General features: G+C 38.7%; 1 protein-coding gene across 1 annotated transcript in view; it reads left to right on the top strand.

Annotated features, from left to right (window-relative positions):
- Nucleotides 1–23539, top strand: part of LOC124855645 (sphingosine-1-phosphate phosphatase 1-like) — a 40812-nt gene extending 17273 nt beyond the window's left edge. Inside the window, exons 2-3 of the mRNA XM_047345645.1 lie at nt 2400–2489; nt 18927–23539. Coding sequence (XP_047201601.1) covers nt 2400–2489; nt 18927–19478 — 642 coding nt within the window. The 3' untranslated portion in view covers nt 19479–23539. The remainder of the gene's footprint in view (nt 1–2399; nt 2490–18926) is intronic.
- The last annotated feature ends 217 nt before the right edge of the window (nt 23540–23756 follow it).

Raw genomic sequence — 23756 nt, 5'->3', positions numbered from 1 at the left:
TAAACAATTTTCTGGGTGGAACCCATTAAAACTCTAGTTTAAACAACAAAAACAGGGTAAAACTGAGTGGCTTCCTTTCTAAGAAATGACAGTTATAATTATTGTTGAAATATTTTCAGATTAATACCAGTAACTAGCTATGGTTATTAAATAAACATACAGATGTGGACAAATTTGTTGGCACCATGGTAAGGATGTGTGAGAAGCCTTATAAAAATGTGTCTTTCATCACAGTAGTAGCATAATGTCATATTGAAAAACAAAATATGCCTATAGGAAAGCACTTATTTCTATCCTGTAACATTTCACATGCTTGAATTTTTTGCTGTGATGGCAGAAAAGCATTTAGACTTGCCTCCGGGGCTTAAAGAAAATAAGCTTATTTTTCATTCAACCATCACAAACCATCTTGAATATATCTGTGTCATGTCATATTCATACCCCTGGAAAACAAACTCAAAGATTGTTAATCAGAAGTTCCTGCAAACTGATCAACTTAGAAAAGAGAAGTATAAATTAAAAACCGCATTAGTTACATTTGGATTTTAAAGGAATCTTCAGGCGTACCAATAATTGTTCCAGTAATTGTCTTAAAAGCAATTATTCCCTAACATGGATAACATGTTTTTCCCACTGAATAAAATGGTTAATTAAAGTTTGGAGTTTTCACATTTTTAGTGTAAGAGTTTACACATCCTGGTAGATTTTCTGAAGTTTATTTTCAGAGAAAATAAATGATAATTTAAAAGTCTTTCTTTCCCTCGTGGTTAGTAGTTAGCTCAAGCTATTTATTCTCCAACAGTAGTGTTTGCTCTTTTAAAATAAGAATGACAAAAAATAACTACCCAAATGACCCTGATCAAACGTTCACCTAACCTGGTTGTATATTGATCCTTTAACATCATCGAGAGCTTACAGTTGTAGTAGTAGCTGTGGACAGGCCTTCTTGGCAAAACAGCCTCCAGTTGATATACATTCTTGAAATGTCTTATATGAACTGCAGTTTTGAGATATCCCCAAAGGGGCTCAATGATACAGAAATCAAGGGGCTTAGATTGCTTCTCCACAGAACCTTCACTTTTTCTTAGTGTGACCAATAACAGGTCAACTGGACCTTATGTTTTGGATCATTGTCTGCATTATGTTTTAGGTGTAGCTGAGGGGTATTTGTGGAGACGGGCACCAGACACAAGGTTCTAGGTTAGGGTAATTTTATCCAGCCACACTTCCTCTCACACCTGACAGGCAGTCAAATTAAACATTCATTTGTTTGCAAAATAATAAAAAAAATACAATCAAGTAAAATAATGTCCCCTCTAATTCCAAGAGAGTACACAGAAGACATTATTGTGAACCGACATTAAACTATCAACATACTGCAGTTAATAACGTTGATCCTTCTAACGCCATCTCCTCTGTATTAAGAATTGGTAAGAGCCAACACTATTGTTGGATAATAATTGGCTTCAGACAACCAATAGATATTAAGAAAGATGAGTTTGGGTCTCATCATTCATATTCTCTGAAAGATGACCTTAACATCAACAGTTCTGCTAGGATATGTACATTTAAGAGCACAACTGTATGCAAATTCATTAAAAGATTAATTTATTTTTTATTTATTTTCAGTCAGTCGTCTTCTATACCGCTTCTTCCATATTGGCTCGCGGGGAAGCTGGTGCCTATCTCCAGCAGTCTATGGGCAGGATACACTGTTGCTGAAAATCTGTCGTTAGACTTGAAGATTGCTGTAAACAAGCAAATACATCCAACATGAATGAGCTTCTGCAGTTTTGCCTTGAGGAATGGGCAAACCTCCCAGTGTCAAGATGTGACAAGCTCATAAAGACTTATCCAAAGAGACTTGCTGCTGCAATAGGTGGCTCCACAAACTGACTTTAGTGGGAGTGAAAGTTATGCATGCTCACGTTTTCTGTTATTTTGTCCTATTCTTTGTTGCTTCATAATAAGCAACAATAGGTATCATGTTTCTGTCAGCTCAGGACAAATTTAAACATATTTAATAAAAAGACCTAACAATATCAAGATTTACCTCAATAAATAGGTGATAAACCTATTTAAGTGAAGTCAGGGTAAGGATTAGAAGCTGAGATGCAGTTCTTTTTATGTACTCAATCCTAAAAAATTCAACTTGGCAGCATTTAGAGGTAATCCTGTGCAAACAGTCTATTTTGCCATGGTCCCTTTGGTTTGCTTCTTTCTAGAATCACATTAATAATTTGCTGCATTTAGAAGGGATTAATTTTCTCTTTGTTGTAGCTGTTTGTAACTTAAAGTTTTAGATTTTCTGAGTGCCAGGCCTGAATCAGCTGTTAGTATACGTCTGTCAGGGAAGATAGGAGCGCTTGGCTAAAATGTATTTCCTCTCATCCCCACAGTACCCTTACACGTTGGGCTTCAGCTTGGCTCTCTGTTGGTGTCTGTTGGTCTGTTCCAGCCGGATCTACATGGGAATGCATTCAGTCCTGGTATGTCTCACACACGCATTCTCAAACATGGTGCCAACTTTGACACTTCTAGCCCGAGCAGGGTTAGGAAGAAGCAAAACGCTTCAATAATATAATAATGCTTTAATATGCTGAACTGATTGACTCATTGAACATAAAATGCTAAATAAAAAAAAGCAACAATCATTTACATTTGCAGCCTACAACAATATCTTTACTAAGTAGTCTTTTGAAAAGCAAACTTTACTTACCTTTTTTTTCATTTTTAGTTGTTTTAGTTCATAATTTTATACCTTTTTTGTACAGTAGATTTACAAATGCAGCTTAGATTATATGCTCCAGTAAAAAATGCACAAAATCTGTTAGTGATATTCATTTTGCATTATTTTGTAACAAGAAAATTAATTAAATTTCATAATAGAAGATGCTCCCCAGCTTCAATAAGAGATGTAAGGTAGAATTAATGATAATCAGTAAATTGCAGTGTTTTCCCAGAGAAATGCCGGCACTTTAATTTTTCTTTCAATTACAGCAAAATAACAACTCGTGGCTTTAATCAATTTAGTATGCCAATGGATAGAGGATTGTTGAAGGGGCGGTTAGCCAAGTGTTTAAAAAGGAATGGACAACTAAATATTTTTTTCAATGGAGAATGAAGCCCGTGTGTCTTATTTGCCAAGAAACCAATGCAGATTTTAAAGAATATATCATCCATCACTTTTTCACAAAGTACGCCAATTATGCTAGCAACAGGTCAACGCAAAAATGGACAGCCACTGCTCAGTGGTTGGCAGCCAATTTACAGGCACAGTAAAACACTTTTGTCCAACAAGCTACCATCTAAGAGTCTTAAGTTATTTGCTGGCATTTAAATTAGCAAAGACCAGCAAGCCTTTTTTCAAAGGTACGTTTTTGAAAGTGCATGACAGAGATGGCAGGTATCTTGTGTCCTGAGAGCAAGAAAAAATTAGGAAAGAAAATGGTTTATCACGCAGGACAGCGACCGTGCTGATTGATAAAAACTTAGCTAGCAAACTAAACAAAAAAGCTGAGGCCTTTACGTTATGTTCATTGGCACTGGATGAAAGTAATGACAAAGGAAAATGCTCAGCTTTTAATTTTCATCAGAGGGATTAATGGCAAAACAAGTGGAGAGGACTCATTTGACAAGGTGTCGGGACTCATCGAGATGCTCAAGCTGCTTTGGAGTACACTTGCCAACATCACCATGGATGAATAGCTAATCCTGACTAGAAAAAACGTTGGCAAAGTTCAATCCAGGACATGGTGAAAGAGAAGAACCCTGAGCAGGATGTAATTTTCTTACACTGCATAATCCACTAGAAAGAGCTGTGTAAGTCCATTGCAGGTCAACCTGTTTACTTTATAAGACAGAGGGGCTTCAGCATCAGTTTATTACGTTTCTTAAAGAAAGTGATGCAGATCACCATGACTTTCTTTATGACTTCTCTTAACTTTCATGTCCACTGGTTGGGTTTGGGGAAAGTATGCTAACGAGTTTGGGAGCTTAAAAAGGAGGTTTCTTGAGAAAGCTCACAATTTTCCTGGACTGAGTGGCATGGATAAATTTGCGCATGTAATGTACACAAATGTGGCAGCCTTCAAAGCCAAGTTGACTATTTTCAGGAAAAATGTCACACAAATCTTTCGCTTATTTCAGCAGTACTCATACTCGCAATACTGAAGGAGGCCCCTTGACAAACAGAAATTAATGGACAATCAGCACTAAGAATTCTGCTGTCGGGTTTCTGATTTTGAAAATAATGAGACATCACTTCAGCTGGTGTCATGTCCCTTCTCACAAGATCCCAAAACAGTACTAGGAGTTGCAGTTGGCACCCATCTTTGGTGTGACCCCCATCTTAAAGAAGTTTAGCTTCCATAAACTGGGTGAGTTTTATGCCTCATTAAATGATGCTAAATTTCCAGACATACAGAAGATGGCAAAGAGGATGCTGGCGTTGTTAGGTTCTCCCTACGTGTGTGAGGCGTAATAAACATCAACAAAGCAGCCCACAGATCCCAACTGACTGATGAACACCTCAGATGTGTTCTAAGAATGGCCAAAATGAAACTGACACCAGATGTTGACGCACTGGCAAAAAAGGGTGATCAACAACACTGTTCCCAATCAGTAAGTAAATGTGTTATTTTAAGGCTTTTTACATGTAATTCATGTGAACTAATAAAAGAAAACCTTGTGTTTAAACTAACATGTATTGGAGAGATTTTCTGTGAATTAAACACTTTCCATCCATTTGATGCTGGGCTGGCCAGTCTCTCACATTTTAAAAGTCAGTATGGCCCCTGATGCAAAAACGTTTGCCCACACCGGTTATAACTTCTACAACTCTGTGCTCTTTGGATGCAACACACAGCTGGTAGGATGTATGACCAGCAGCCACAGAAAGGCCTGAGCTGGATGATGGTCAGGTTCTGATCTGATCTGCAGCCTGTTTGATGAAAGATTAAAAACAGAATAAACAACAAAGTCACAAGTTGCAGTTGCAAGTTGGAGATGTTGATTTGATTGTTTTATCTTAAAGTTCACCAAAAAATATGTCAGCTGACAGTAGATGAAAACCTAAAATTCAATGTATCAGAAGATTACAATATTAGATCACAGTGTTAAAGAAAAATTAATCATCTAGGCCACATTGGCTCATCTGGTATGCAAGAGTTTTATCTGGTTAAGAAAGGTACTTTAAACTCTTATTCTACTGTATCGGGAAAAATTATGTCAGTAGGCAAAACACGTGAGGACAACTAAGTACGAATTCATTTAGCCAACACAAGGTTACAGGCAGAATAAAGCAGTGAGACTGACAGACACCTTTTTCTAAATGCCTCTTTCCTTTTTTTTTACCTATATTCTCTGTTGTCATAAAGTCCATTTGTGGTGTAGCAGAGTAAGTCCGTTTCTTTCAAACGGGGGATCCGGGTTCCATTCCGATTTGCTTAAGGAAGGGCATCTGCCGTAAAAGCCCTGCCAAGTCTGTGAGAAAGTTGTACTGCCTTGCTGTGGCGACTCCTGCATAAGGGAGCAGCCAAAAAGACTCCTCTGTTCTCTGATGTCATACACCATTACCAATCAACACAAAAGCTTAAATGTTTATTTTCCATCTACTTTCTGTTTTCTGAAATGATTATGCTTGGCTTCCAACCTTGTTGATGACCTGGACCGGAAACCTTGGTTTCTAACCCCCCTTTCCTGGTCTAAACACATGTCACTCTCATTGTCACCATCTTAAGGTCTCTAACACCTCACGAAAGCTCCTCAGTCCATCTAAGGGAGCAGACACCCTGCACCACGTTCTGTATTTCAAAAACCCATCAATTCGTTACACTGTGGGTGCTTTCCATGACAGCATAGTCAGTGAACATGGTTTCGTACAGCATCACATTGTCCACACGTATACGTTAGAGACCACATGTATGGGTTTCCTGGGAATTTCCTCTAAGAGACCAAAACAGTATAATGTTTTAATACATAAATCAGCTTTATTTCCAACTTTGTACAGACAAACAAGGAATTTGACTCCAGCACACTTTGCTCTTGATGAGTTTTTTTTTCTTTTGTACACATAACAGTGGAAATAAAGAATATCGTTTTAAATGTACAAATATACACAACTGACTTTACGATAGAATATAATATGAGATCAGTCCAAGTATGCATGGTGTTGTTCTCAAACTCTGACTGTCATGTGTTCATCAGAGAAACAGCCTTCGGGAAGAAACTGTCTCTGTGGAGTTTGGTTTTAGTAAACAGCCCATGGTAGCGCCACCTGAAGGTAAAACCCTAAACAGTTTGTGTGCAGGGTGTGTGGGGTCTTCAGAGATTTTAGCAGCCCTTTTCCTGACCCTAGACCTGTAAGTCCTGGATGGAGGGCAAGTCAGCCCAGATGATTCTCTCTGCAGACCTGATTGTTTGTTGCAGGCTGGACCTGTCCTGTTATGTGGGTCCAAACCACACTGAGATGGACAAAGACAGGATAGACTGAATTATGGCAGTGTAGAAGATGACCAGCAGCTCCTCTGGAAGATTGTCCTTCTTGAGTTGCCTCAGGAAGTACAGTCCCTGTTGGGCCTTCTGCTGAAGATTGTCTATGTGTGAGGACCATCTCAGGTTTCAAGAAATAGTGGTTCCTAGGAACCAGAAGTGGTCCACAGTATATACAGTGTTGTTAAGTGTGGTGGAGGGGGTGTGCTGGGTTGGTGTTCTCCGAAAGTCCATCATCATCTCCATAGTCTTGAGTGGGTTAAGTACACCATCGGCTGGTACACCAGTGTACCAGCCGATTCACCTCCTGTCTGGATGCAGACTCATCACTGTCTTGGATCAGTCCAATATCAGTGGTGTCATTTGTGTAGAGAGAGAAGAGGAGTGGGGAGAGAACACACCCCTGGGGGGCACCAGTACTTCTTGATCTGATTCGGGAGAAGATGCTCCCCAGCCTCACCTGCTGCTGCCGGTCCTTCAGGAAGCTGGTGATCCACTGACAGGTGGAGGCCGGGACATTGAGCTGAATGAGCTTCTGGTGGAGGATGTCTGGGTTGATTGTGTTGAAGGCTGAGCTGAAGTCCACAAACAGGATCCTGGCGTACATCCCTGGGTGGTCGAAGTGTTGCAGGATCAAGTGTAGTCCCAAGTTGACTGCATCATCTGCCAACCTGTTTGCCCGGTAGGCAAACTGCAGGGGGTCCAGCAGGGGCCCTATGATGTCTTTCAGGTGCTTCAACACCAGCCGCTCAAAGGATTTCATGACCACAGACGTCAGAACGACAGGCCTGAAGTCATTTAATCCTGTGATGGTGGGTTTCTTGGGTACTGGGATGATGGTGGACCGTTTGAAGCAGGAGGGAACCTCACACAGCTCCAGTGACTTGTTGAAGATCTCAGTGAAGATGGGTCCCAGTTGCTCGGCGCCGGCTCTCAGGCATGATGGGGAGACATTATCAGGTCCTGAGGCCTTCCTTGTTTTCGGGCACTGAAGGTGCCTATTTCGATAAATATGGTCTTGCTGAAAGAATGTTCATATTCTTTACAGTATCCACACTCAGCACTTAGGTGGGCCTCCTTTTGCATGAATTACTGCATCCTTGCAGCGTGGTGTGGTGGCAAAAAGCCTATGAATCTGCTTAGGGGTTCAGGAATCCCAGATAATTTCATTTAGGTCTTCTGCATTGTTGGTTCTATCTCAATGGTGGCCAAACGTTTTGCCACAAAACTTAAAATGCAAAAACCATTTTATTGTCACATTTTTATTAAGCATCATGTTTTAATGAAGCTTTTTCATGTTTGTCTAGAAATGTTTTTTGACCCGTTTTTAAATTTTCTTGGTGTATACATTTAATTTTTTATTTTCAGCAACAACAATAAGATCCGGGTAATGAAACAGTTGCAGTTAATTTCCTGAATACGTCTTAAAGCACTTACTCAAGCTGTTGTGTACTTATTTTGAATCTCCTTCAAACTGGTCAATGGGTTTTGCTTCACAATCCCGTCAAGGCTGCAGTTGTCCATGATGCTCCTACACCTTTTATACCCCACCTTTTCCTTCCACTCAACTCTCCATTAAAAAGCTTGGATACAGCATTCTGTGATCAGCCACTTTCTTCAGCAATGTCCTTTCGTGTCTTAGCCTCCTTGTGGAGGTCATCAGTTAGTGTTTGTTAGTCAGTCAGCAGTCTTTTCCATGTGGTTGTGTAGGTCATAAAAAACATTTTTGTATTAAAAGTCCATTTTTATTGGTCTTATTTAAGATTCAGTGTTTTAACAGACGGGCTGCACGGTGGCGCAGCTGGTAGCACTGTTGCCTTGCAGCAAGAAGCTCCTGGGTTCCCAGCCAGGGGTCTTTCTGCATGGAGTTTGCATGCTCTCCCTGTGCATGCGTGGGTTCTCACTGGTTACTCTGCCTTCCTCCCACAGTCCAAAGACATGCCAGTCGGTCAGTCAGTCAGTCATTTTCTACCGCTTATTCCACGCTCATTCCAAAGACGTGCCTGTTTGGTTAATTGGTCTCTCTAAATTGCCCTTAGGTGTATGAATGAGTGTGTGCATGATTGTTTGTGTGTTACCCTGCGATGGACTGGCGACCTGTTCAGGGTGTACCCTGCCTCTCGCCCATAGACTGCTGGAGATAGGCACCAGCTCCCCCGCGACCCACTACGGAATAAGCAGTAGAAAATAATTGACTGACTGTTTTAAGAAACTGAATCGTGGATTTTCCTAAGCTCTTAGCCAGAATCATCTGAAATTAACAGAAATAAACATTTAAAATATATTACTCTGTTACTTTTTGAATGGAATGACTGAAGTAAATTAACTTTATGATAATGTTTTAGTTTGAGATGTGTCCGTTTTGTTTATTTATACCAGTTTTTTAACCTTTCAGTTTACTTAGGTTTTGCACTTCAGTTTTAGGTTTCACTTCCCTTAGGTACTTTGAGAAAGTTTTTGTGCCTATGACATGCTTAGGCCTGTATGTGTCGGTGTCAGTATTATTAACAGATCATCTCATCAGTAGATGAGAACAGTAGAGAATCTGAAGAGAAGGTTTTCTTGTAAAGACTTGCTTGTCAGTCCTCTTTAATTAGCATTCAAAGTAACTGTGTATGTATATGCGTGTGTGTTAAGTACAGTGCTACAGTGGTTGCTAAGAAGTAAATGTGGTTCCTACATATCCACTTGAAAGGCAAGATAAACAAGAAGCAGTTAAGATTTTAATGTAATGTCATCAGCCAGATGATAGGTGGTGTGGCCATACGTCTAATTCTGAAGATAGGACTTAGTGAAGAAGTAATTAATGGGAAGAAAGAAAATGTGTCTGCTTATAGCAGGAAAAATTTTACTGAACTGCAAAAGGCAGGATTCATAGACGGTGACTGTGTATACAATGGATGTTAGTCTGAGAACTGCTTACCTAGGTCCTGAAAGGTGCTTGTTTGCTTACTCAGTTGGGTTTAACAGGAGTCTTTCTCTTAAAGACCTTCATGATGTGAGATTTTAGAGCAGCCATTGTCATGAGGGTCTATGGATGAGTTTTTTTAGGTACTGGAAGATGTCTGCAGCTGCACTGGAACTTTTGATTTGGTCAGTATAAGATTAAGGGGCTACAGAATCTCACATAGCTGGTCTTCACAGGCCCTTGGGGCATTGAAGCTGACATCATTTGGACCTTCAGCATTGTCCTGGGTCAGTGTCTCCAGCTGTTTGTTTACTTGGCCTCTTGAGACAGACAAATGGAATGGGGAGACAAAGGGGACATTAACATCTTTTGATTTGGTTAAAAATAGTGATAAAGAAATAGCAAGATCTATGATTGAAGTGGAAGTGAAAACATTTGAGGTGTGGCAGGAAAGCAGCAGGACAAGAGGGGTGAGATGTCTATTTGACTGGAAGCAGGAGAGGAGGATGCTGAGTTTGTTCCTGAACTGAACCTATTAAACAATGTGTTCATTGGCTCTGTCCAAACTTCCATCAATCTGTACACAATCTTGCTGTCTCTAATCTTGATTTTAACATCCCTATGTAAACTGCATAGTTCCCTGTCTCCCTCCCTAAATGCTTCCTTTTCAGTTGGGCTGTGATATATTTTATTACTGGGGAAGCATCTCATTGTTGTGGTGGGGAGGGTGATATCTCCACCACAGGTAGGGTGGGGATATCACCAGGGTGGGGATGTTGATATCCACTCAGAAGTGGTTGGCAGAGTGCATACCAGTTGTTTGGCCTCAAAACAACCCCACAGAACATCCTTGGCTTCTCACATTTCTTTGTATAATAGGTGCCTCTGAAAAAGGGTTTATGTACTGAGCAGAGAAAGATCTGCTCAATCTAAGACTTAGATATATAAGATCTATGATATGTTTTGTTGAGAGCAGGCTTAGCAGATGAAGTGAATTCATCCCTGACATTTCCATAAAACAAATCCAATGCTGTTTTTTCTGACAAAGATGAAAAACAGTAGAAATTGTTAAAGTGGAAAGAAATCAGGAAATTTAGCAAAAAGTGATGCATGGCTAAAAGCTCCAGATATTGCCACAAATGCATCGGGGTGTGTGTGTGTGTGTGTGTGTGTGTGTGTGTGTTAAAATGCATGATTTGTATTACTGTTGTGCCTCCTGTGTGTAGCTCAGCAACAACTCAGTTGATGACATCAAATGCAGAGTTGGCAATAGCTGATGGTGGAATGTATACTGGTACTAAGAATAAAACTGATTAACTCTCTTAGTAAGTAATGATCAAAAACTTACAGTTAAAATATCTGGGCAGCAGAGGCAACACTTTCACTGTAACATGTCCTGAATTACACCCGGTGTTAACAAGCACTGTTTTGCTTTTGCCACTCCTCTTTAAATGTTTTTATGTAAACGGAGTGAACTGATACAGTATTTTTCTCATCATAACAATGACTCAAAGCCTATACAATGGAGCCACTTTTACCCAGCTTCTCTAAAAAGCATGCATACACTGAATGTTTCTATCATACACTGATACGCAGATTGACATATGGCAGGGGAAGAAGCTGGAATCGAACCCAGATTTTCCGACTGCAACACAGCTACTCTTCCACAGGGAAGACCCATTCAGTAAATTAGAATATTGTTAAAATGTATTTCAGTAACTTAGCTCATTAAGTCAAACACATTATATAGATTAACTGCACACAAACTGATGTTTTCAAGCCTTTAGTTAATTATGAGGATATTCTGCTTACAGGTAATGATAATATGACATTTAAAGATTAGAATATTACACCAGACCTATAAATAAAATCTTTTTTTAATAGAGAAATGTGAGCTTTTTATAAGGTATGTTTTATAAATGCTTAAAGGTTGTTATTTTCAAAACATACTGTTAATCTGACAAGAAATCGTCATTGGAACACATTCAAATCTTTTTATATGACTATATATACTCAGAAGTAGAGATCGACCAATACAGGGTTTTTTTAAGGTCGATACTGATACCGATTATTTTGACATCAATCTAGCCAATACCCGCTATTTCCAGCCAATATATTTGGGCCGATATCTTGAGGCCGATATTCCTTTTTCTACCTCAATTTACATGATAGAAATGACACAATGATAACAAATGTCTCAACAAGTCTCAATTTAAACAAAAAGAATCATTTATTAACAAAACAAAACATATTAACAATGTATAGCAAACTATGTAGAACATTTAAATATATATAACAATAAAAACAATCTTAACATTTAATGTTTGTGCACTTGTAGCAGCATGAGTCCTTTGTCCTTTCTTTCCTCAGAACCTTTGTACACAGCAATATTACAAATATGAACTGTAGTGTTTTGTTTTTTACACCAGGCCATGGTGGGACTGTACAGAGCCCGCGAGGGGACATGGGGGAATTGTTTTATTTTGCGTTCACTCACAATACTTTTGCGTCTCCACGCAATAATTTTTGTTTGCTCGTAAAAGTTGTTAAAATGCACACCTTGAGAAAGCTGTGCATTTTGGAACAGCAGCACAGATGACAAACTGCTCACAAAACAAACAGCACTGAAATGGCATTGATACTAATGACACTAATGGCATGCAAAAAAAAAAGTACACTTAATGCAGTAGCAATAAGCAAATTAAGTGTCACAGATGTGGGATAATAACTGTCTTTAAGTCTGATTGAAAATCCTTTTATTTAAGGCCGATTTCAAAATAAAACTCAATAAATCTCAAAAACAGGTGTAGTGTTTGTTCCATTTTTGCCGTTATCTGATTTGGTAACCATCCCACAAAGTATTGTGCGATAACGCAAAGTCTATTGCATGAGAACGCATAAAGTATTGCGTGGGGATACAAAAGAAAAAAAAACATCCAAAACATCCCCCATGTCCATTTCTATTAACTTTAGAATTAATTGCATTTGTCCTGACCTCTCTTCATTGAAATTTGAGCTTGTAAATTGCCACCAAAACAGCAGAAAAAACGGCTTGCATGGATTTCCTAAAACATGCTGTGTTTAAATCCAGAAAACTGAGTTTGCATAAACAATTTGGGTGAATTCTGTTTATGCATGGATCCAAGAACAATCCCTTTGTACATCCATTTCAACATGGGACTGAGCCCAAATAATGTAATTGGCACATCCCCTTTTAAATATAAAAATAGATGTGCAGCGCTGGAAGGATTTGTGCTGATACCTTTTTACTTTTGGATATTTTTTATGTGTAACCATAGCGACTCTGTGTTTGTTTACAACCCGGAGCAATGGATTAACATCTCAAAAACTCAAACAATATGTAAACCACAGCTTCAAATCCCAGATGAGTTTAAAAGAATGCAGAGCAGGACCAAAGAGAGAGAGAGAGGGAGGAATTTCAAATGATCACTTCCATCGATCATAATGTGCATAACTGCTTTGTTAAGAGGCAACCTGTGGTAAAAAGAACTGTGAAAAGATGGTCAGAGGGAGCTGAAGATGCTTTCCAGGGTTGTTTTGAGGGTACAGACTGGTATGCATGGTGCAATCCACATGGAGAGGACAACAACGCCATGACAGTTTGCTAGTTTATATAAATGTGTTTGTGGACAACACCATCTCCACCAGAACAGTGAAATGCTTCTCCAGTAACAAACCCCGAATCCCAAGTGATATGAATCAACTGCTTAACAAGAAAAAAAAACCATCAGGGATGGAGACAGGGAATTGGGCGGCTGTAAACGATTATTTTAGTAATCGAGTATTCTATCGGTTATTTTGATGATTGAGAAATCGAATAAAAATTCTGTTTTGCTGTAGCAACTTAAGATAGTAGAAATATACGAAAGAGAAAATTCAAGTAAAAATTCAATTCCTTTTTAAATAACATTTTATTGCTTAAAATGCAATAAGATTCAAACATCACCTTTAGTTTTAAGTCTGAAATATGAAAAAATCTTGTGCAAAAACAAATGAGAAATAAAACATTTCACATTATTGAAAATGGAGTTTCATTTATTATTGAGGCATATTAGTAAACGCTGCCTCTTATTTTACAGATATTACATTAGACTTTTAGTCTGAAGGTTTAAGTCCGAAAAAACATGCATTTTTAAAGTGCAAAAACAGATCACAAATAAAGCATCTCACATCAATTTAAAAATGAAATAACAAACTTAAACTGAGGCATATTAGTAAATACGGTCTGCCTTTAAGAGATATTACACTAGACTTTAAGTCTCAAGTTTGAAGTATGAAAAAACTTGTACATTTATTTAATTTTGTGAAGAGGTAGTTTACCCCTACCGATGACCCCACTGCAGTAAAAGTAAATAAGTGATTAATGCATTTTAACCTTTAATTACTTGATTTTTTGTGTATATATGGGAGATTCGAAGTTGCATTAAATAAAGCATTTTCTTGCATATTATTTTTACAGATTACAAAAGTAAATGTGATCCTTGTAAGTAAATAGGTTTGAGTTTAGAAATTTGTCGAGAAAGAACTGAGTTTTGTTGAGTTATTGTAAATAGCAAACATTTATTCATGTTTTAATTAAGACTATATTATTATTATGGTGGTCCAGTGTTTCCAAAATAATTCTTTTGACTGTGAGCTGTAAACAAATACTACACCTAAAGAATAAAGGCGAATGACAGCTTTCAAAGCGGAAGTTTGGTGCCAGCCATAATATAGGAAAACCATACTAATGACTAAAACTATGTTTTAACTAGCAATATTCACTCTAATTATTTCATAAATGAAGGCTGAAGCACATCAACAAATAAACGGTTTTTAGCTCAAGCCGTTCATCTGTTGCTGCGCTTTTATCTTGAATTATGTCGGACACTAGCAGTAGTGCTACATGTTCTTTTCTTCTTGTCAGGTACCCACTACAAAAAATGTCATTACTCTTCTTAATCAGTGAGTACATAACGTTTGCCAAAATATATTTCCTTACACATGTCTAACATTTCAGATGCTGCACTAACTTACTAATTACAAGCTACGGAGCTCCCAACAGGTGAGCTCGATGAATACAGCGGATCCTACTGAGGTGTTGCAGCATCGAGGATGTGCTGTTATGATATGCCAAATCCATTTAGCAGTGCACGCACTGCACAGTGTTTTCTTTTCTGTTTAGATTAAAGTAATCCCACACTTTTATTGCTTTCATTCTCTTTCTTGGCGGCGCGTCTTTCCCCTCGCCTTCTTCCTCCATAGCTGCTAATATCCCTTAGCGTTCATGCGTCAGCTCTGGTCAACAGCTCATTGGCGGAAGTGAGAGAACTGTGCCACACTAATACCTATTCTGGCGGAACACATTGTGCTGAATAGTAAAACATTACTTAACAAAGACTCATGGCAGATAATTTGCCTCGAGGAATTTTGTAAATCAAGGTACTCGAGTTATTTGAGGAATCGTTTTTAGCCCTACAGGGAATTATTGAGTAGCATACAGAAGCAACTTACAGACAAGATTTAAAGACCCTAATGCCACTAAATGTTTGCCTTTGACCAATTCAGGAGATGCTGGTGTTCCTTTGCCTCCCCCTTCTACCTGGGTGTCTCTAGACGTCAAGTGAAGAGGTAGCTGGACTGAACCAGAACAAGGCTGGAGGTCCATATGGTGTCAAACCCAGAGTCCTGAAGGCCTGTACAGAGCAGCTCTGTAGGATTATGCAGCACCTCTTGAATGTTAGCCTGACCTAGTAGGAGGTTCCAGTGTTGTGGAGGACAACCTGCTTTGTAATGGCACCAAAAGAAAATTCACCCCTAATGAATATAGACCCGTTGCCCTGACATCCCACATCATGAAGGTCCTAGAGAGACTCATTTTGATTAGAAGGGACCGAGCAGACTTTAGTTCTTGGGAAAGCTTAGGTCGTTCAGTGTTAGGTTAGTGTTTAGGTTTAGGGTTAGCAAGACATTGCAGATCTTCTATAAGTCTGTTGTGGAGGGTGTAATCTCTTCTTTCATCATCTGTTAGGGAAGCACCATCAGAGTCAGTGACTTAAAAGTGACTCACCAAGCTGTTAAAGACAGCCGGTTGGATTAATTATGAAATGAAGAACATAATGGAGAACCCTCTGCATCCTCTTTATGAGACTGTCATATAGCAACATGAGAGTGTCTTCAGTCAGAGGCTTGTTTAGATCATCTGTAATACTGACCTCTATAGGAGTTTATTCCTGCCCATAGCCAACTGCATCTACAACAACTCTTTCATGAGTCGTACATGCTGTTAGTGTAAATGAAATCCACCAAGGAAGTGGCATTTTAAACTCACCAGATGTGTTGTTAGAAATGTAAATGTCTAACTGCTGTACCACACAGAGGATCTCAGGGTCTTGGTATAATGCTCTGAAACTGTTGTTTAACCAGCAAAAACAGGTAGTTTAACCACTGGCAAGATATTATGCCATAAAGACAAGATGATGTCTTCAAAGGACCTCTTGATGTTGATTGAGTATGTACAAGTGTGCAGGCTTGATGAAAATGAGAGGAATCAATATTAGGATGATCAAATCAATTTACTGACCAATATCCCACCAGCACACAGCCAGCTTGTAATTAGTTCCTAACCATGCTGTGCTTCAGAATGATGGAATCATGCCAGGACATCTCACCAAAATGTTGGCTAAAAGCATTTGCACATCACATATACAGCTAAGCTCAAAAATACGCACACCCGTGGCAGATTTAGATTTGAAGTATTTTATTTGACCAACATTTCTTCTCACTGGATGTAACAATGATTTGGAGTGGCCCAGCCAGAGTCATGGCTGGAATCTGACATAGAATCTTTGGAGGGAGCTAAAGATTAGGTTGATGGCAAGGAGGTCTTACAAAGTCAAAATCTTGAGGCCAGAGATGGGAATTCAGGTTTGAGACTCAAGTAGCACTTTCACAAAAATAAAACACTTCATACTCTACTTAGATTTGTGCTCTAAATGCCATGTGTGTTGATTTTGGTTATTATGTATGGGTAGCTTAGATTCTTGCATTAGAGTTGTCTTTGGTTTCTTAATAGCTTCCTGTTTTATTTTGGATAATTTGGCACTTTCTGTTCTGTTTTCTTCAGTTCCTGTTTTCTTACTGTTGTATGACTCTTTGGCTTTGAGTCTTTCCTATATCTAGTTGTGTTCTGGTTGTGTACTGCGTATTACTTTCCGGTCTGTGTTCAGTTCCTGTTCTGCCATTTATTCTCTTTGATCCCCTCTATCACTGTTCTTTCTTAGTGTCATCTGTTTCTTGTTCCACTCATCAATTCTCCTCAGTATATTCCCCTTTGGTTTTTTAGCCACTGTTGTTTTTTCTGCTCAATCCTTCTTTAATATGCCCCATGCAATTCTACCCTCCATTGTCTTCCCTCCATGTCCCTGGCTTGTTTTGAGATTTATTGAGTTTCATGATTTCAACTTTTTTGTTAGTTTCTTTATTTCCATTATTAAACATCTTTATTTTTGCTTGACTTGTGCCTCCCTTATACCTGCATTTGGGTCCTCCACATCCACCACATCTCCTTTGTGACACTATAGACTTGAGACCTAACTAAGACTCGTGGTCTAAGACTTGAGTCTTATGGTATTTTCATACCAGGACCACTTGGTCCACTTGTTTTGTCTGTACTAAAAGCAGACTTTATCTATTTTTTGTTTGGTGCGGTTCCTTTTCACATTGTACTTTTTGGAAGTGAACTATAAGTTGTAAACAGAGCCATGCATGTGATGATGCATGTGACAAGGACAGAGCACAGACCCTGAAATGGAGGAAAACTTGTTCAATGCGTCTCGTGCCTTTTAAATAACTTTGGTTTTTTTGCTTTAACACAGCATTGTTCTGGATACCGCTCGAACCTCCTTTTCTTCACTTTCTGACTAAATATGCTGAACCCTTGGTCTGGACCAGGGTTTGCATGAGTGTATTCACACCCGCACAAAAGGTCTGGACCAAGTGGGGAAATGAACTGTGATCCGTATAAGGGGGAGCACACCTGACAGGTGTGAAAACACCCTTAGTATCTCATGTAATGAAGAGTGAAAGTAAGCCGGTATGTGAGCTACAGACTGCAGCGTTTTACTGTAAAAGGATGAGCCTAATTTTTAGCCATGGATGTTGATGGATTATTATGGGATGTTAGCTTCATAATAATGACCACATAACTGTCTCTCCAACTGAAAGCTGTAACAAATGACTTCAGATCATTTTGGAACTAAATAAACTTGACTGACCTCTTATAAAAAATTAATATTGTAATATATTAAATTATATAATCATTGTTCTTGTATATCTGTCGCGTACAGAAAATGTTTCCCAGCATACCCTCCAGGTGTCACCAAAGAAACGTCTGGAGGCCAGAGTTTGAGTTAGCACACATGTTAGTTAATTATTGATGCATCTGAACTTTTATGTGGAACAGGGCGTACACCCTTTGTACATGAGGCCCTTGGACTTTACCAGTCTTAAATACCTTTAAGAACCTGACGTGTACACATCCACACACAACGGACTCCACCAAGTCAGCATTTATGAAGTAAAGATGAAGTTTGTGGACAGCTAAAACAGTATTATGTACAAAATATGTTAAACCCATCCTAAGGTAAACAGGCAGTTTATTATTAGTGGACATTTTGTTATTTTGAACTGTTGCGTAGTTGTATGAAGAAGTTCAATTCTAGTGAGACAGTAATCAGGCTTTTCCAGGGCAATACCGTTTTGCTGGTTTTGAGTTCTGACCCATTGACCCAGATTTTAAGCAACTCTGATTCTTTTTATCTCTAAAAACTATGAGACATTAAAAGAAAACGTGCTACTGGCTTCTATAATAGAAATATAATTTTTTTTAATCCAACAGAAAATGAAGGAATTACAAGATTACCTCCTTTTAATGCAACAAAGCATATGTCTCTAAGCTTGATCTGATTTTTATTAAACTCATAAAAGTTGCATTGAGCCAGGGTACACTCTGGACCTGTCGCCAGTCTGTTTCAGGGCAACACAGACACACACAGGACAAACAACCACCGACACACTCAATCACACTTAAAGGCAATTGAGAGAGACCAATTAACCTAACAGTCATGTTTTTGGACTGTGGGAGGAAGCCGGAGTACGTGGAGAGAACCCACACATGCACGGGGAGAACATGCAAACTCCATGCAGAAACCCAGGACCTTCTTGCTGCAAGGCAACAGTGCTACCAACTGCGCCACCGTACAGTTTTTATTTCATTCAGGCCTATTTTGAAATTACAGAACTTCGCATCGGTCTGGGGAGAATCTTATGGCGAATATAGGATTCTCCAAGTTGTATGGACACAGACCCTTCTTATACACCTTCAGAGAGCACATGCACATTTTTTAGTAGCCGAACTTCCAATCACGACAAAAATGTATGATTTTTATCTCAGTCTATATTCTCTGTTTCTACAGGAAAGATGCTGTGGCTTTACGGGTTGTGTTTCTGTGTTTGTTTCCTGCAGGACGTCATCGTTGGGATCCTGTACAGCATCCTCATCCTCTTCTTCTTCCTTCCTGCCTTGGACATGATTGACAGCTTCAACCTGACGTGCCGCTATGCTCCGCTAATCATAATTTCCATCCCCCTGGCCCTGGCCATCTTCTCATTCACCCTGGACACCTGGAGCACTTCACGAGGCGACACTGCTCAAATCCTCGGAGTGGGTGCTGGCGTGGCCCTGGCGTCCCACATAAACCAGCTTGTGGGCCTTCTGCCAGACTTGACACCAGATCAGCTCCCGCTCACTGTGCCCGTCTTGACCGCCGGCCTGGTGTGTGCTGCTATGCTGCGGTTTGTCCTGGGGGTTATGGTTCTGGTGGCAATACGGGCACTCATGAAAGCCATCACCATCCCACTGGTTTGCTGGGTGTTCAGGGTGCCCAGCTTGAACGTGAGGAAGGCCCGTCAGCATGTAGAGGTAGAACTCCCTTACCGCTACATTGTTTACGGGATGATGGGCTTTAGTGTGCTCTTCCTGGTTCCACTACTTTTCACCTACTTGAAGCTCTCATGAATGGATGTAACTTCAGTGCATTGTCAGTCTCCAGCCAGGAAATGGAGAAAAAGCAGCATTTCAATACTATTTTTGCATCTTCATATCAGCCAGACTGTTTTCTCTTCCAGAGGCAGTTAGGACCAAGACTGATTGAGATGAATTAAAGCCTTACCGCTGATTTGGTTCCTAATTTTCTTCTGATTTTTGCTCATTTTTTTAACTGACTCAAGTTAGCTTGGAGAGGACTGATAAATCAGGAGCAGGCTGCTGCTTCTAAAGGATCCCTAAGTGCTAAGAAGTATTTTTTTTATGTGGCGTTGTCTGTTTTGGGTTTAACCTGTGGAAAGATAAATATCCACAAGGTTAAAGCGATAGTTTAAGACTTTTAAAGTGAAGTTCTGTTGAAAGGTTATAAGCAGTTAATATCTTACATGCAGTAGATAGCCACTGAGCAATAGACCAATAGACCTTTTATCATTGAGGCAACACTTTATTTAAACATGAGTCAAAGTTAAGTTTTTACATAATGAATTGTTATATTATGTCTGCACAAAACTTAGTGCTTTTGTAGTCAGTTTAACCCTTCAAAGTGCTTTAACACTACAGTCACATTCCCCCTGCAGCACTCAAACATTAAAACACATGGATCAGTAGGCAACTTGAGGTGAAGTGCCTTTTCCTAGGGTGCATGTGGGGGGAGCTAGAATTAAATTCACAACCTACAGAGTGCAGGACAACTACTGTTTCTATCAGCCCACAGCAACTTTTAAAATAAGATTAAAAAATAAATGGGCATAAATCCAAAGTGGTGAATACTTTGGTAAGGCACTGTAGATTTCTAGAGAAAATGTAGACATTGTTTAAGCATATTTTCAATCATAAATGTTAACTTTCTTCAAGACCAATCTGAAAATCATTACATTGGGGGGTGGTGGTCCTGTGTGATACAGTTTCTGAGAACAGATTACGTTAAGCTCTAGAAAGGTAAGGCAGTGCAAAAGTCAATAACATAATGCCCACTTGTCATATTTTTGCTTTTTACACTGTTTTATGTTTGTATCACACAGTTAATCATGTTTCACATAGGAAGATCTTATCCTACATTTCCATTACAGTGTGTACATACTGTAAATGTAACAAGCTTCTGTGTAAATAATTGTTCAATGCAAACATGAGGAAAAGGGCGTTGGCATTAATCGCTATGTTACTTTGTTAATTGGACTAGCATTTAGCTTTAGCCTGTGGGAGCAGCTAGTCTGGATTTACTTTAAATGAAGACATCAATAAAATGATCTACTGCAGGTAAGATAATAGTTGTCTATTATCCGAACCACACGTTAAAAATATTGAACTGTCCCTTTAATATCCCCCTGACTCTGTAAGGCTAAATAAGGCCTGAAATTTATTTTTATAAACATGTTGAAATTTAAATTTTAGCATTTCTTTCAATTAAACAAGGGCACTAAAAAAAAAAAACTTGGGGTGCACCGATTGCAGTTTTCAGGCCAGTCACCGACTACCAATCTTTAAAAAGCCTGATCTGCCGATTCCAATTTTGTCTGATACTGATTTTCTTCATAACTGACACTGTCAGGTGTCATAAGGTCACAACACACCTTCAGTGTTGAACTCTTATGTTGTCAAAAGTTGTAAACCACGCACGTGCACACGTGACCTGGTGGAGGGGTCTGTCAGTCACCCCTCTCTCACGGCAGAGCAAAGGGGTACAGTGGGTGATTTTCAGACCTTTGTGAAGGTAGATAAGATTGGTGGATAGCATTGGTTTCACATGAAAGTATCAGCTGATCACCGATGACCCAAAATTAAGAAAAATGGGGCCGATTGTTCGGTGCACCCCTTAAAAAAAACCTTGAAATTATAATTAATAATAATAAATCAAATTTTAACTCCAAGATAAAAATGAACAGGGATTAAAAATAAGAGTTCTTATAATGGAGAAGCTAAAACTATTTAGTTAATCCACTGAATGTTGATATGTGGTTCTTTGTTCCAAAGAGGTTAAATGACCCATCTCCTACTCTCTGACTGAGAGAACTAGACCTAACACTGTTAATTGATTTGTTTCAAGATGGTGATCTTGTGTTTTACTGAAACTGATATATTGAAAGTTTCCTTTAATTGCACATGTACGGTGGAATTCACTGTAAACTAAAGGGCTTTTCCTACTGTTTTTGTCTTTTCAGACAACCTTCTCCAAGTTTTTCACTCTGTGGTAGACTGCAGCATTTTCTCTGCAGTTATGTGTAAATTGTTGCTCCGGGTCATTTCACCAATTCTTCCCCCATTTCATACCTGTGCATAACCATTTTGTCCATTCCTTCTTGTACTATGTAAACAAAGTCTTTTACATTTGCATATCAGGTTATTTCCCTTGTTAGGTCAACATTTTTATACATTATGGAGACAATTCATCATAAAAATACACAAATCCAATTTATTATTTATTTGTATGTTTACTACAGATTTTATATTGAACCCATACATTAATTTTATTGATTGAGAAACTTTCATCCACTACCTTTTTTACTGGATGACAACTTTGATGAAAATGAAATAGATCTGATGTAGAATGATTACAACTATTATTGACCATTTTGTTAATGAATAAAACTAAACATATTGGAGGGAAGTCAGATCTAATTTTAGTTATGTGAACACGTGTTCAAAGTTGAACAAATAGCCAATGAGACTTTCACACCAGTCCACTTTAAATGGACCAGAGTTCATTTCCTCGACAGCAGGTGTAAAATTGGACCAAACAAACTGGTATGCCTAAAAACATGGGTTCACCTGGAAGTAACACTGGTGTGTTTGATTACAGTAGGAAAGCAAACTGCCCATGAAACCAAAGGCTGAAAGTGACGACTAACATTCTTCTGATTTATGGAGATGTGTTCTGAGTACGTCGTAGTCTTTCTCTTGCTGTGTATTTATTCTGCACTGCATCATTCTTATTTATACACAGCAAAAGGCAGAGAGCTTGCTGCCTCGTCTATGGCAAGCCATTGTACCATTTAATAGTTAGGGAGGCTTTTTCAACCAAATGTCAATAAATCAATTCTTCCTACTTAAAAAGGTAATTTCAATTATATCCCTTTTTCTATTCATACTGGGTTCAGAGCTACGACTATTCACATACACATTTATCCTATCTCCATCTGACATTGTGGATGTCTGAATTTAAATTATTACTAGAATGAACTCTGAGTTCAGTTATATATATAGAATTTCAATTAGAGATACGTACATTTTTTGATTAAATGTTAAAACAGCTGTACATACTCACTAGCTGCCTACAGTGGGCAGCTTCTTGTGATAGCGCCTCAAAGAAAGCAGCTATTATAACTGCATGATATTTTCAAGGTGGTTTGGTCTGCTTACCATCTTAGAATAAAAATTTACCAAGGTGTAAAGAAATCATTTTCCTTAAGAGATGCAAGAAGCTCTAAAAATGAATTGCATTTAAATTTGATATTTTAGAAATTTGCAGGATAACTGACGAATATGCCCTAAGATTTAGTTGACTAAAACTAAAATGGATACAGCTAACTAAATTGTGTCTAAAACAAAATTCTACTTTAATCATAAGACATTGAAACAAAAATGCACTTTTACAACAGTGACAGGCTATTTCCATTCCCCCCATTATTATGAGTGACTTCCAACTGATTTGTGTATTTGAGTCATATAATTTCTTTACTGTAGATCAGAGAAAATGACTTTAGTTTACAAAATAGGCTTCATCCTCTGACACACGGTTCCTTTTAGAAGACAAAAACTGCAAGAGTATGAAATGGGGTGAAATGAGCAGCACCTGTGGAAACACATTCTGTAAATTCAGTTTGGAAAGTGTTTCCCTTTGGCACTTAGTCTCTGCCATTTTGTTTTTGTGTGAACCCTCATGAACTGCTTAGATTATTTGTGATAAAATGCTTGTATTAAATAGTTGTTCTGCCTTTGTGGGGTAGGAAGACAGGAGAACAAGAAGGCTGCAGAATTTTGAATAGAAACTTACATCATTTGTACAAAAATATGATAATGAATCGTTTGGACTGCAACCCTAAAGTGTGAACCTTTTGTACCACCACAGTTTAATATGAAAAAATGGCCTAAACATTCAGTACTCCTGAAACTGTTACCAAGTTTCATTTATCATTTATAATAAGTGTCTCAGGTCACTTCTTAGAGCATCTGGATCATCATGACAGGAACTAAAGAATTTGTAAAACAGATTCTTTGTGTTCAGGTTTTATCACATTGTGCTGTTGAGGAGAG

The sequence above is a fragment of the Girardinichthys multiradiatus genome, chromosome 19 (assembly GCF_021462225.1).
Source record: "Girardinichthys multiradiatus isolate DD_20200921_A chromosome 19, DD_fGirMul_XY1, whole genome shotgun sequence".
Taxonomy (NCBI): Eukaryota; Metazoa; Chordata; class Actinopteri; order Cyprinodontiformes; family Goodeidae; genus Girardinichthys; species Girardinichthys multiradiatus.
Note: the sequence above shows the minus strand (reverse complement) of the source record. Positions and strands in the feature narration are given on the sequence as shown.